The following is a 15,640-nucleotide window of genomic DNA, read 5'->3' as shown; positions in this document are numbered from 1 at the left end:
ACTGTCAGGCATGTGTTTTCCCCAGACTGGTTGGTATTCAGCATTTTTCTGCATGTGTTGCTGCCTGTTGTGAAGACTTAGTCCTCCTCACAGATTGCTTTTTGCATACCAGCTAGTTTCTCTCAATGACTACCTGCTTTACTATTTTCTCATTATGAAAAGACGGGCATGCTCATGTTCTCCACACAACAAGGTACACTGTGGTGCACAGACAGCTTTCTTTTAGAATATTTTTTCTCTTTAAAAGACTTGGGTTTTATAATTTTGTTTTGCTTATTTTGAATAAATGCTGGCTAGTGTGCAAGAGCTCTAACAGAAAGGCATGCTTTGTTCAAAACAATGTATTTCTTAGCCTGCTGGAAACTAATCTGTGCTTTTTATTGTGTTTTGGTTTGGTGTTTTTTTCCCCCCTTCACAGTACTTAATTCCAAATGTATCAACATCAGGACCTGTAGCTCACCTATCATGCTCATTTCTGACAAGACATAGCAAAACCAATGCCAGACTTACACAGAACCTGTGTACAAAGGAATTCAAACTGTCTTAATCTCATTATACTGTGTGATGCTTTATCTCTCATTCCTCTGTTTTCAGTGAGAGTCCAACTGTGCTTGTCAGGATCTGTCTATAGATAACAGCATGTATTGGCAGGGTAAAGACTTTTCCTGTGCTACCTCTCTATCGTGACACATTACAGACCCCTTCATCTCATCTACTTTGCATCTCCTTTATGAGGTTTAATACCACAGGAATTACGTAATACAGGAGCCATCATTCCTGATTATAGTTATTCAAAGCAACAAGAATGAAGACTAAGGGTAAAGAACTGTTCAAGACTCTCAGGAGACTTAGCAATTGGATAATATTCAATATAAGTAAATGCAAAGCAATGAACATGGAAAATTGGGAAATTCAATCTTTCCTTCATATATAAACGGATGGGCTGCAAGATGAATCATTACCACTTCTAGTTTTAATAGACAGTGATGAACACTTTACCTCAGCTATTCACAGTGATCAAATATAAGCAAACCAAGTGTTAAAAATTCAGAACCACTAATAAAAGAGTAAAGACCAAACCAGAAAGAATCATTATGCACCATACAAACCCATGTTGCAGCCACATTTTGGATAATGTAAGCAGTCCCGATCCCTTTCTCTCAGAAACGATATAACAGATCTGGAAAAGGTTCAGAGAAGGACAGAAAGGATGATCAAAGGCACAAGACATTTTCTGCTTAAGGCACAGTGGCTCTCCTTTCATTCTGCACCTTGTTCACTGACTCCAGTCATTCAGAAGGTTTTTTCTCTCTACTGTTAGTCTTTTTTTTTTTTTTTTTTTTTAAGAAAAGATTATATAACTCATAGAAAGGTAGAAGGGTGTGAAGCAGAGAAAGATTCAGGTTTGCGTATCAGTTGTTTTAAGAACCAGCTGCTTTGCCAGAAACAGAGAACAGAGATGTGTGGAATGGGGGCACAAAGGATGATTTGGCATTAAAAGCCGTACATGTGGTATATGCTTCTCTGCAGCACAAAGCTTAATTTGCCACAGAGGGCCACACATTTAAAACAAAGAAGTAACTACACCCTGATTAATTAAATTCTTCAACAAAGTAAGAACATAACCCCCAAAGGTAGCAGTCACCAGATTTCCAGAACTGTTGAGTCCTACCAGCCATTCCCTGGCACCACCCAATCAAAATACTCATTTGACTTTCAGACCCTTCTCTCTCAATCAATTTCAAATACCTTATAATACACATGTTTTTCTAGGTTATTCCAAAAATCTAGCAAACTGTTGAGATCCTGAGCCAACTCTTACAACTGTATATACATCAAATCATACAAAGCTTCAAACAAGCTTTTGTTATTAAATTACATTGGCACATGCAACCCTGAGGTACTCCAGTGACCTAAATAGTCATCCACCAAGTTTCCACTGTTCACAAGAGATGTTTATATAGCCCAGGCATTGCACTCCTTCCACCTACCTTATGAAAATGACATATTATGAATCAGTGATCCCGGGTGGTTCCTTTTTCTCTTATTATAATAGTACTACCTTCATTTCGCTTGAATGTTAAGAACTTTTTTAAATAATTAAAATCTTAAGAAGGAACCTGTTTTTCCTGAACGAAGCTATTATCTTTTATTGTTATATGTACTGCACATAAATGGTATTTTCACTTATCCTTATGCAGCAAGTACATCATATGTGCAAGACATCCAGCTTTCGTCACTGATGATGTAAAGCCTGATTTCCTTCAACGCAAAAGAAAAATCAATCAGAAATTCTGCCTATGATGTCCTATTTTTCCTTCTCCCCACACAGGTTTCATAAACAAAAAAAAAAAAAATAGTCCTAATCAACTGAAAGGACTAATGATAGCATCTAATATTCAGAAAGAACCTTAAGCAAAAGATTACTAATATCCTTACTGAGAAACAAGTGTGTATCAACTAATCCCCAAATTCAACATCTCTTCAGAGTTCTTTACTAATATATAAAGCTTGATCATACTCCAACTTGCTCATTATAAAGCTCAGAGGTTTTCTAAACCTAAACCTGAAACCGTCACCGCCTTAAAGCATTCCATCAAACAATGAAATTGTACGCTGGCCACTTCAAGCTCCCAGGCTGCACTCCAGTATGGCTGATACTAAATCAGTTATATATACAATGCTGGGCTTTCTATTTCACCATGGCTTCCATTTTTACTGAAATGGCTTCCACCTTACTAGGGGAGAGAGAAGTATCAACACCTACTATAAAAGTCAGTCAACATTCTACATTCTAAGATCATGCATTTAGTACCTCATGCTATTCTGAGCTTTGAACTTCTTGTCCTTTCCAAGCTGGCTGGCTGCCTTCAACTGATTTTTTTATAAAATTCCAGTCAAAACATTTCAACTCTTGCATGAGAAAGAGACAGGGGAAAACGTTACTTTATTTACAATTTTTAAAAATTAATAAAAATAAAATTATTTCACCCTGACCTTTGAAGGGAGGTGCTGAGACCTGACCACATTAGAAAGACTCGAAACATCTCAATTTGAAATAGCTTTGTGAGGTTTGTTGACATTCTGCAGATACATTTTCCAACTTTTGACCACTCAAAGACAGATCCTTACCAAGGCTTCAGGATTCTTCAGGTCATGATGGATCCAGGCTCTCAAAATGAGAGCAGGAAAATTACTTCTCCCCTTACTGGAGCTACATGAATCAAGTCAAGCAGGAGGAGCAGACGAAGAACACCAGAACTGACTCCACGAGAAAAAAAGTTTGATATGAGAAGTGAACAAACTGAAAGCCAAGGTGGACACTGGGGCAAAACTGATACTCATTAAGAAAGAAATCTACATGTGGAAACCTGGGAAGAAAAAGAGGACTGGGGGATTCTGGCTGGGCAGGAATACATTCAATGAGAAGCACAAGCAGAGGGAAATAAAGATATCAACTAAGCAAAATGACTAGAATCAAGAATCATATTGAGATTAGATTAACAGTTTGCTGAAGATCATGAAGTCAGTAGACGCCGGAAATACAGACCAAGAGAATACTGCATAAAGAGAGAGCAGGCAAACTGAATATGGAGAAATACCAAAGAAAGAATATAAGGAAGGAGTTATGTTTATGGAATGTTGGAAGAAACATTACCACTGAAAAAGTAATTTATCTACCCATTACCATTCTTTCACATTACACCCCACAGAGAACAGCAAAAGAATTTATCAATATATTATCAATAACTTTGTCAATTTATCACCTATTTCAAGCAAGCATGTTTTCTGTGGCAGACCTAGAGAGTGCAGTACTGCTGATAACCACAAAGATCTCAATATGACACCGAACAATGGAATCTGAACGCTCCCCCCAGAAATTGCTCATCTGATTTTAAACAGTGTAAATCAAAGCCCTCCAAAGTAAATTTGGCATTAAAGTAACCAGAGGCAATCATAATGACTTGTAAAAATAATTTTCTAAATTAATGCAATTCAATTAATCATGCACAATGAATACCACTTTAATTAATGTACATAAAGATTGCACTCTGATGCATATGCACAAAGAAGAATTAAGATTATACACACAATCGTACCTATGACAGTTCTTAACTCATGTGTGCTCAAACAACATTCTCTATAATGCTCTTTCAATATAGTATACACAATAAACTCCATACATACTGTGCATTTTGCATCCACAAAGAGGAAAGCTGGGCAGAAGACCAACTGCAAAGCAAGCCCTGAGTGTGTCCGTGGCTACAGCCCAAGTACCATAATTGCGGCTGTTCCTCTAGCTTCTGTATCTCACAGTACTATACTAACATCTTTTTCAGCATCACTTCCATAAATATTTAAAACTTTTTGGAACATCTCTTCCTTAGCTGTTATCAGTAGCCTAATGAGGCTTATTAAATATAATAAGATGCATGCCATCCAACACGCTTGACTGTGAAAAATGCCTTGCTGAGCTTTGCTTATCTGCTGTGAAACCCAGTATCCCCAATTGCAAACTACCAAGGCCCTGACAGCTCCTGAGGATGCTTCTACAGGAACATAGCCAAGCCACATGTCTCTGGAGGGTTACTCAGCTGTACTCCTCCCCTGCACAATCCAAACAGTGACACAAAGTAGGAAGAGTGAACTGGAAGGATTTAGAAGGAATGGTTTATCATCATGTAGACTGTTCTCTAGTAGGATGTGAAAACCTGTACCTTTATAAGCATGCACAAAAGTTTTAGCAGTTAAAATCTGTATGGGTACATGAAACTCAGCCATAAAATCAGTGTTACTTCTCTAGATTAAGTTGTTTGCTTTGTCGTGAAAAACAGAGTTGACCCAACCCAACATGTACGAATTAATACCCAGTCCTCACGTACTGCTCAAATGCACCCCATTTTTAGAAGCTTGGTTCATTTTAATCCCATATGACCATTCCTGGAGGTATTTAAAAGGTGTGTAGATGTGGCGCTTAGTGACATGGTTTAGTGGTGAACTTGGCAGCGCTGGCTTAGCAGTTGGACTCGATGATCTCAAAGGTCTTTTCCAGCTTTAATGATTCTATGGTTCTACTCTATGTTCCCAGGTTAGCTCACAAATACAGTGTCATTTCCATGTTACTGTTGAAAAAGTAAAACAAAGACCCCACCTGGTGTCAAAGTTACAGACTCATTGAACTGAGGGGTGGTATTTACATAGCAAACATCAATACTTTTTGAATTTTCCACTTTGCTAATAACCTGGAGGCTTTCTGACACCCTGCGTTCCTCATCCAGACTTGGTGAGTCTAGGAGGTATGAGTAAGAACAAACTTTGGCCCTCTGCCTTTACCATCCCATATCTGTACTTTTCCTAATGAAACAAATAAGCTTTGATACCTTCAAAAGTTTTCTGGTATGTGTCGCAGAAAAGTTTATGGTATTAGTGATGCTAAAATATATGACTGAGTCAATGTAAGGAACGCTTTCCCTTATACAGGATAGGAGCAGGCATATTTACTTTTCTGTTCTATTTGAAGTAAAGCTATTATATTTTTACATACATTGTTTGGATGTATGTTTTCACAGACAAAATGAAGCCAACTTATCCTGGCTCTATAGTCTATCTGTCAAAGAAGAAAATATGCAGCCCAGCAAGTTTTCCCTCCAACCCTTCTTTTCAGGCAAGTAATAAATCTTGAGTGAAAAAGTCACTGTGCTCTTCAGCTGTCACCACTAAGATTTTGGTTTTTAAAACCATAGCAGCCTTAAGGCTGATTTACTACTCAGCTCTCCACACTCTGACAATCAAATAGTTGGAAACAAAAATCACTTTTGCACACCTGGAAATATTTGCTGTACTCATGAGAAAACAAAGTTTTCATCAGTGAGGAAGGAGGCAGGGGAAGGGAGAGACAGGAATTCAGATGAATCTTAAAAACAAGTTCTGGACTTAAAGAGAAACTTCATACATATGTACCTGAACACAGAAACTACCTCTGCATTCAAACAGAGTGCTCAGGCTCTTTAGGGACTATGGGTTCACTGTACAATCCAGCACCAAATCATCAGCTTGGAAATCTCGGCCAGTAATCAGCTATGCTCATCATCTGTGTCTATGCAGTCATTTCAGTTTGGAAGGTGAAAAGAATGAATTAAGTGATTCAAAAGTTGTCACACTTTTGCTCTCTCTCTGGTTTTTGGTTTGTTTTTTTAATAAAATTGATAAGCTCTTAATCACCCAAAAGTGTATACATTTGATATTAACAAAGGCAAAATTAGTCCTTTGAGAAACAGCTACGTTCCAGAGCACCTCTTTGTCCTAGTCAGAGTTGCAAATTCAACAAGATTAAGGGTAGAAACCCAAACACATACCAGAGAAAAACAACTGATGGAAAATACGATGGTGCCAAGATTGTGAAACTATGTTAGAATATCAGATCCTCTTTCCAATGGCATGTAGTTTGATATCATTTTTCCCTAAAGCTTTATTTCCTGAAAATTTATTATATGCTTGAGGACAATCTTGTCTTCAAAAGAAATTCCACATCTCCTGTTATTTCAAAGACCCACACTTGCACCTGGGCAAAATGTTGTAACTACTGTAGGTGCTGGCTGACTGAGGAGACCCACAAAATCTCACTTTCTGTTCTTAATCCCAGGGCTTTACAAGAACATGAGGAGTGCCCTTTGACTAGCAGAGAGTGATTTCAGCATTTAAAGTAAAAAACTAATAATTCAGCAGCATAAAGAGACATGGCGATTGTGTTTATGTACTTTGATTCCTCTTCTGAAACACTTTCCCACCTGTTCTATTGTCATGACACCTACAAAGCCCACCTGCAAATGAAAACTGATCTCAGTAATACAGTACCAGGCAGGGAAAGCAGTTTACCAACTTACTTGTTAGTTATCTCTACCAGTCCCAAGGACAGACTCCATCTCCAGTAACCTAGCAGTGCAAAATTAAGAATGTAAAAAGATTTCACTCTAACTAGTGTTTACTTAGTACTAATTTATTCAACTGTCATAAAATACTTTATGAAGCAGTACCAGCATCACCTCCTTCTAAAGCACCCAATCTTGTGCCTTGTCTTCCAAATCTGGATGAAAACTGCACAGAAGCAACGCTGAGAAATGACAGCCAGAGAGATACCACCCTTCCCTGTCCGGGACTTCCCTCACAATGTATCACTGCGAGGCCGAGGGACACTCGACTGCTCGCCCTTGAGCCAAATCCAATGCAGAGCAGACTGAAAAGCAAGATATTTACATTTCCTCCTGCAGAATCCTAAAGCACTCAGCATAAGCCTTCTTTCAGGCGCAAGTCAGTTGGGGGGGGTTCCCACCTGAGTACTAGGGACAAGAGGGGGAAAAAATCATACCATGACAAAAACCCCGATGCTCTCCTTCAAAAATCCATGACCAACCCTATCTGCATTAATGTACCTAAAGGAGCAGGGAGCAGTGGGATGGTTTGAGAAGACACAGAGCTAGGCTGCTAACTGCAAGGAAAATATCTTCCTGGTGAAGATGGTCAAACAGCACAGCAGATGCTAAGAGGCTGTGAGATCTCTATCCTTGGAGAATCTCAAAACCCTGCTGCACCAGCCTTGAGCAACCTCACCTAGCACTGAAGCTGGCCCTGCTCAAGCAGGAGCCTGGACCAGAAGATCCCCAGGAGCCCCTTCTAACCTATTGTGTTTTATGATCTTTGATCAAAACGGTGAGGGGTGGAAACTTAGCACATGACTGACGGGATATGTGATTTGTACCTCTACAGTCCTACACCATATTTGGGATAAACTGAAATCTCACCAAGTCAAAGCTGTAACACAGAAAGAACCTTTAGCAAAATGTACCTGACCAAAACGAAAATCACAAATAAACAGCTATGTAAATAAGAAAATTTATCACATGGTAGTGAGCTAATTTTGTGCCACTGCATCTGACTGCTAAATATGCTTGTAGCATCACCTGCTTTATAACAGCACATACACACTTCCAGACAATAATGAATAAATATGCAAGATTCCTTCCTATTCCTTTTAACTTTTAAAACTGCAAACCTAAATACGTGAATTTCTTCCATAAGCCTTCAGAAAGACAGAACTTTGATGTTTTTAAAAAGGAAATATTATTTACTTTTGCTACAGGCAAGAAATTAAAAGTTTCTTTACCGATTCTGCCAAATGGCTATATCATGGGGTTTTTATTTTCATCAAAACAAGCCATTTTAATTTAAGGTTGTCCCATAACTACACTGTAATTTTGGGGGTCAGATCAACTTGATGAATCTCTCTTATTTCTCTGCCCAAAAGACTCCTCCAAATCCAAATGAACCAGAGGGGAAGGAAGTTTTATTCCACACTTGGCAATTACTACAAAGAATATAGGTTGCAGTTTTGCTTTATTTTGTTTGCGTAAGCAGAACAGACAACCCAGTAGTATCCATGTGGTTTTTAAATTAAATAAGCTGAATTCAAACACAGTGGTTAATACACTAAAACCAATGGAGCTTAATTAAGGAACAGCAAAACTTGCAGGTGAAAGAAGAGAAGGGGAAAGAGGAACAAAGTGAGGAAGAAGGTTTTAAAAAGCAAAATAGATATGCAAAAATCTGCACTGATACAATACACAGAACACGTTTCATATACCAATACGCAAGATACTTTAAGAGTGGGAGCCAAGCCCTCCTGTACTAACAGAGAATTTGCAAAGATACAGCTCTTCAGTATTCAGCCTACCAGGACAGTTTCTGGTTTAAACTACACTGAATCCCATGAGCACAGACAAAATCCAGACCATCATCAATCTAGAGACAACAGGCAACACTTGACAGCACAGCATCTCATCAATCTTCATTTGTCCCATCACATCCTGTCATTCTTATGCAAATAGCATATTTGAGGATACATCTTTTCTGCACCCCACAATATGGAGAAGTGAAGCTGTCAGGAGCACCAGGATGTCATCCTACACCACAGGCCATCACTTCACTCAGCGCCTTGTGTTTTACATCACAGCTAACGTGTCTGACATTCAAATCTGGCTCAGCAGGAGCTAAAACTATCTGACCCCCAGCAACATGCATCTTGCTTCCTGTGCTAAAACTTTCACTAAGGTCCCCAGGCCGGACAGACTCTCTGCTTTCACTGTACTCTTGCTAATGGAGATTGAAACTTCTTCAGAGGAAAAAAGATATCTGCATGGGCAGGTAATGATAGCAATTCACCCTTCTCACCCAGGAAATAAACCCGGTACTAAAAGGCTGGGAAAACAGATTCCACTGGAAAAGAATAAAAAGACACAGAGACCCTGATGAATTGGTCCAGGTTTTCTTTCATGGAAATTTTTCAGACTACACCTGAAAATTTGTCTACATATATGTCTGAATAGAACATTTAATTTCAAGCTAAGTAAATGATAGCGTTCAAAATACTTTATGCAAGGTTTGTGGGGATGAGGGACCTCTCCTGTTAGGCCAACTGATAGATGGGAACATACAGAAAGTTTGGAAACATAAGAAGCTCCATAAAATTACTGCAAAATATTTTAGGTATGAAAAAAATCACTCCTGAGTGGGTAAGTCACCAGAAACAAAAAGCATTTACCAGTTAATCATATCAATTCTACTTACAGAATGAAGAATAAAAGGGAAGATTTTACTATTATTACTGACTCAGAGTGTTTTGTTTCTGTATCACTTTCAAAGAATGTTCAGAACATCTTGTTCTCAAATATTTCCCTTCTAAGAGGAATCATTTTCTGTACCATACATGGCTGAAAACCGTACATGCTGGTTTTGTTTTCTTATGAAGAACAGAAACCATCCTCAAGTATTTCCAGCATCACATGAATGAGATGCAAAGTAGCTAAGTGCTACAAACGTGGGACACAACCTTGTACTGAAATATTATTCCAACACTATGATGATATCTTAGAGAAATTACCTTATTATTAGACATTCATAGCAAGTCAAAACACGTTTACCGTTAAACACAACTTTTTATAAAGTCTGACTCAAAAGCTATTCACTACCCAAAACAACATACTGTAGTGTTTACAGAGATGGTGAAGTCTGCACTAGGCTCAGGGGAATACCCTTACATTTGATATTCCCAAATACTGCTTTCAAACTACAAAAGAATAACCATCACATATGTGTCAGTTAAGAAGCAGTCACATAAATGAAGATCCTGAATGGATTATTACCAATTTTGTAAGTGTATATTGTAAAACCTACAAAGCATGCATTCCTCAAACATTTATTGGTTTCAAAAGTGAAAAGGTAGTTGCAAGAAGTACACCAGACATGTTCCCAGTCCTTGGAAGGAAAGGACACAGACTGCCTTGAGCCTATAAACCATATGTAAAGTTAATGCATTAAAATTACTGTAGAGTCATCACACACCTACGAAAACAGGACACGCACTTATTGTAATATACGGGTGAAATATATAAAATATCAAATTGATTTAACAAAATGTTACCTTTTCAAAGGGATCACTGATCACAAAGTAAACTAAAAGCCCATACTGAAAGATTTCCCATGAAGTGAAATTCACAGCACAAACTTTCCGGTGCCAGGCTTCTTTCTTCCAGGATTAAAAAATAAAATAAAATAAAATGTGCAACTCATGCACTGCAAATATTACACAGACCCAGGACATGGTGGTGGGCTGGTATAGCCTATCTGGTCTGGATGAAGCATGACGCAAGCAATACCAACTCATGTGACTCTCCAGTCCTTTAAATCCCAGTTTAAAACTCCCCTTCCTCCAGACCTGTGGAATTTTGTTCTGCTACTCTGTAAACAAATGCTTTCTACAAAGCTACCATAAGTTATTATACCTTGGTAAAAATAGTTCTAAATAAAAATCTAAAATATCCATTCATGGTTTATTGCTAATAAAATTCCTATAATCACACAGCTTGCTGCTATGGGTGGCACTGTCTCAGGCAGCTCCTACTTCTTTACATTTAGAGTCAAGACTACCGACTTTATTAGGGAAAAGAACACATAAGATATGTTGTCACCTAAACACAATTGTGCTGTTAGCTCTTTAAAGTTTACCACCCCACAAAATTCAGATGCACAAAAAATGCCAAATTTTTACCCACCATATTAAAATGAAAACTTTCAGCACCGGACTAAGTGGTCTGGATTTGCACCAGTAATGTAGGTACAGCTGGCATATATCAAGAACCTAGGTATCGAGGTGTGGTACCCTTAACACATGGTAGTACTGCCCCAACATTGCCAATATTTCAAATATATACTGTCTCAATATACCAATATTTCAAATGAAAGCTAAAATATAAAAAAATAGCATTCCCTGTAGGCCCAAGAGAAATCCAGCAACAGGGAGAATGACAGTGAGCTGAATTCCCAGGTGGTGACACAGATAACACAGTACAATGTTGAAGTTGGAAATTTCCCTTCTGTTCAACAAACAGAATTTTTTCAAATTCAGCTCAGTCCAAACCCAAAGAATAGGAGCCAAAGAAAAATTTAATCTGCTTGACAAAAGTGGAATTTTGAAAATTTCATTTTTGCACAAGCATATTTTTCACGGAATATTTTTCATATTTTTATTATCTTTTACTGAAAACTTTCTGATAACTCTACTTTGCCTTGGCAGGCACACTTTGTCAGGACACCAGCTGTATGTCTTTCTCTGGTTCAATAGGGAAAAGGCTGTGTTCTGATCAGAAAAAGCAAGGTATTTTTTTCCCCAAGATTTCACTGTATATGAATCTTACTTTAAAATGTGTGCTTCATACATGTTTTATGCCCAAATTCCCCAAAACAAACAGAAAATCTATTCCAGACACATCTTAAAATGGGAGAATCTGTTAACATTAAAAAGATTTCAGAAACCTATAAGAAATCCTGGAAAAGTTCAGGAAAAATCAATTGCATTAACCTGTCATCAAATTCATGAATGTTGTGAAGGTGAAGAGATGTGGAATAAAGAAACACACTAACACTACAAAATGTATCACAAAGGGAATCACTTCAGACTGGTCTATCTACTGCACTTAGCTGTGAGAATCCACAGCAGTGGGAGACAGTTTTAAAGTGGATTTTGTAGAGGGCTGCTGGGTTGGTTTTGGTTTTGCAGGTTTTCCACAGTAAGCATTACAACCCTCACATTTTTATTAACTTGAAATGTTCTTGTCACTCCAGAAGAGATGTTGCAGGACCTAAAGAGAATTTGCACTGTTTACATTTGGAAACCATATTGCTAGCAGCAGGCTAATGGCACTACTGAGATAGTTAGTCTTTCAAAAGGAAATAACTAATGAAACCAACAAACTCATGCATAAATAAACACAACAGAAGCAAAAACTACAGAAGCAGTTTGACAGAAATGTTGTTGCACAAGTTCAACGAGCTTGATTTAAGGAAAATTTCTTCTAGGAAAAAGATACTTAAGGCTATCACAAAACATTTTGTTTCTGTTAAATATTCTGCAGAGAGGAAAAAAAAGTGAGGGACAATCTTTGCTTTTGCCGTTTCTTCATTTGAAAACTTCTACTTTTAATCATTAAATTGACTAGACAACAGTTTGGAGAGAAACAGAGGAAGGAATTACAGCAAAATCTGGTCTTCTCCAGGGAACAGGATATACGACAGTGTGTCTATTCGTACCTTGTCTATCATGTCCGGTCTGTTTGTAGCTGCCAAAATTGTCACATCCTTCAGCTGTTCTATCCCATCCATTTCCGTTAGCAACTGAGCCAAGACACGATCTGCTACATTTCCAGCACCTGAAGAGCTTATTTAGAAAAAAAAAAAAAAAAAAGTCCCAGCATTAGCTTTCCCTTCCTAGAAAACTGGAGAAAGGAAAGAACGTCTTGTTCTTTTCGATTTACAGGGATCCATCTCTTTATCTGCATTCCTTCTGGTTCTTATTTTCACCTTCACTCCCTGAAACTTTATCAGTCATGTGAAGTGAGTAAAAGCAAACTGCAGAATTAGTCCTTTAAAGGACTGCTGAATACTGCTTTGGTATTCAGCAAAGCAACTGAGGTTTTCTTACTTCCGACCCTGCTATGTAGGTTATAAAGTGTTTAAGACAATGTGGATGTCTGGAATATTTCTAAAATAACTGGATTTCCTTCTTAGTCAGACAAACTTTTATTTTAGCACTATCCAAAGGAGTGCTTACATAACTACCTAATTTTTGTACTGCATAGGGTTATGTATTTTGCAGAGTTGCTCTACATTTTATGTTCTCCCCATCAAATGAGAATAATACAAGTGCCTTCTAATAGCATTGTCAGTCCTTTAACTCAGCTGATTCTACAGATACCAGGAAAACAAAAGAAAAAAAATCAAGACTGAGAAACAGAAAATTCTAGTTTTGAAATCACCAAGATGTGAAAACCCTGAACAGACGAAGCATAACTATTCTGGTGTTTTGGTTTCTTGTTGTTTGGGTTTTTTTAATTTGGAATCAACTCTGATAACCTTAAAGTTTATGGAAGATTCACTCAAATTGCTTAACTATATGTAACAAAAAGCATTCCAGAAATAAACTCTTATTGTTTTCATTAAAGCTTCCAATATTTTAAAAAGAATAAGCAAAGGATGTACCACCTTGTTCCCAGACAATTCTTTAATGCATATAAGTATGTGCACACATACATGTATGTGTGTATCTGCACATATTCACACATAAAACAAAGAACACAGAAAAGGAAGACATTGCATAAATCAAACCAAGAGAACAAGCACTTGTGATAAATAATACATCTCATGAGGGTTGTGTTCTTTATAACATTGTTCTAATTCTTCATAAAGAGGTTTTATTTCCGAAATGTTATTAAAAAAACACAGGTCATCACCCACCATATCGTTTTTTGTTTTTGAAAGGACACTAGACCTAGCAGATACTAGGACCACACACAGGTAACTGTATACACTCATATGTTGGCAGATGCACTACACAAATGATATATGTGTTTCTTGCAGTACCCAGCAACCTAAACACTGGTTTGCATGAAGGAATATTAGATTATAAAGATAAGCCCTGCAATTATTTCTAGCAGATAGAGAATACTCATAGATAGTTGCATTGTTATTACACACATATATTGCTGCAGCACTGCCATCCACCACCAACATGCCTGAAACCAAAGCGCTTCGTAAATGTCTCAGAGCCAAAGCAATAGTAACAACTCCGTCGTTGCTCTACAGATGTCCTCCAAAGGAATTCTCTTGCTCTCCTATTCAACACCTGGCTCTATAATTTTCCAGTGCAAAACAGTTAACTTATCAGACCTAGTCTGGAAAGTATCTTTGAAATGTCAGCTAACAGAATATTTAGGTTGCTAAGGTATATTAGAGAAGGGACTTGGGTTAGCTAATTGTCAGCTTTTTTGGTTTGCTGCAGCCATGTCAGAAATTCCCAGGTGATATTACAATATTTCTAACATACCCATTGGTCACGGTCCTATTGACTTATAGAGGGTTGAAAACAATAAAACACTTCAGGTGTTAGACATGGATAGTAAATGCTTTTTTGAAGGACACAGCTTAAAGGAAATTAAAATCAACTTTGTAACTTAAGCTTGTCTCAGTAGGGAGTCAGGCCTCCCATTCTGCTTAAATTTCACGTTTACTCAACTTTATACCCAGCAGACTGCACACAAGAAAAAGCTAAGCAAAGTCAAAAATGAGATGATCTGAAACTGACACTGGAGGACTTCAGGGGAAAAGGAAAAAATATCTGGTTTTAAAGAGAGGTGGCTAGAACAGATATTACATCTCATCTTTCCCCCATATAAACATTTCTCTTGGAAGCTTCACACTGAAAAAAAAGGTAAAATTAATGTATATTGTAAAGAAAATCCACACTGTTATAGGGCAATGTACATTGCAAAGACTTCCATGCAATTAAGAAGCAAATAATCAGAAAATTGCAGTTAAGCAAACACTGATGGCATCATACAGCTCAAACAATGAAGGGAAATACCAGGGCATTGTTTGGGTATTTATTATTAACTGCTAAAAGTGGAGGGAAAAAGGTCTAAAACCAGCCATGCAAAAATACCAATAACACAAACAGTACCAAATGAAGAGGTGTCTAGGACCTACGACACCAGGAATTTCCAATTTCACCACTTTTATTTACATTGTTCACTAAGCTGCCGTACAATGCACCATTTTTAGAACAGAGTCTACAGCAAATTAGCTTTTGGCTGAATAGGATACCCTATAAAAGTCACAGTCAGGCACAGGTTTACAGTGAGATCCCTATGGCAGCTGCTCGGAGCTGCACCATGCACTCCGAGACCTCTAGTGCTGCCTAAGCTGTTAATCTGAAGGATGACACCCAAGTATGCATTTTTCCATTTCCCTATGTTTTCCCAGCAAGGATTTTAAATTAACACAGGCAACATTCATTAAAGCTGCCCAGACTTTTGACACAAACGGCAGCCAGAGAAACAAATTATGATTAACCCTCCAGTCCCACGGAGGCCCTGCCAAAAACAACTTCCAGCTAAGGGGCCATGTTTTCCCCACCACCACCACCACCTGACCTCCACACATTGATGTCATCATCACAACTGCATGGAAATAGTCCTCAAAAGGCACGTCCTGGTACACTCTAATTTCCTGTCAACACACCACCTGCAAATCCAGG

The 15,640-nt window shown here is 38.0% G+C and overlaps 1 protein-coding gene across 21 annotated transcripts in view; it reads right to left on the bottom strand.

Annotated features, from left to right (window-relative positions):
* AFG2A (AFG2 AAA ATPase homolog A) overlaps positions 1 to 15,640 on the bottom strand; it is a 226,077-nt gene that overhangs the window by 152,599 nt on the left and 57,838 nt on the right. For 15 of the 21 annotated variants that reach the window (XR_009741636.1, XM_061444184.1, XM_061444152.1 and 12 more), the window contains one exon: positions 12,640 to 12,766. Coding sequence is in view for 20 of the 21 variants with exons in the window: in XM_061444184.1 (XP_061300168.1) it covers positions 12,640 to 12,766 (127 nt within the window). In the remaining variant the exon portion in view is untranslated. Of the gene's footprint in view, positions 1 to 6,884; positions 6,934 to 11,733; positions 11,838 to 11,875; positions 12,192 to 12,639; positions 12,767 to 15,640 lie in introns of those variants that run through there. The other 6 variants (XM_061444226.1, XM_061444250.1, XM_061444243.1 and 3 more) reach the window with 5 other exon arrangements.

Source organism: Pezoporus flaviventris, unplaced genomic scaffold, assembly GCF_033815535.1.
Source record: "Pezoporus flaviventris isolate CSIRO_AGI_PZ_B2104156 unplaced genomic scaffold, CSIRO_AGI_Pfla_v1 ptg000002l, whole genome shotgun sequence".
In the NCBI taxonomy this organism is placed as follows: Eukaryota; Metazoa; Chordata; class Aves; order Psittaciformes; family Psittacidae; genus Pezoporus; species Pezoporus flaviventris.
This window is presented reverse-complemented; position numbering and strand designations above follow the sequence as displayed.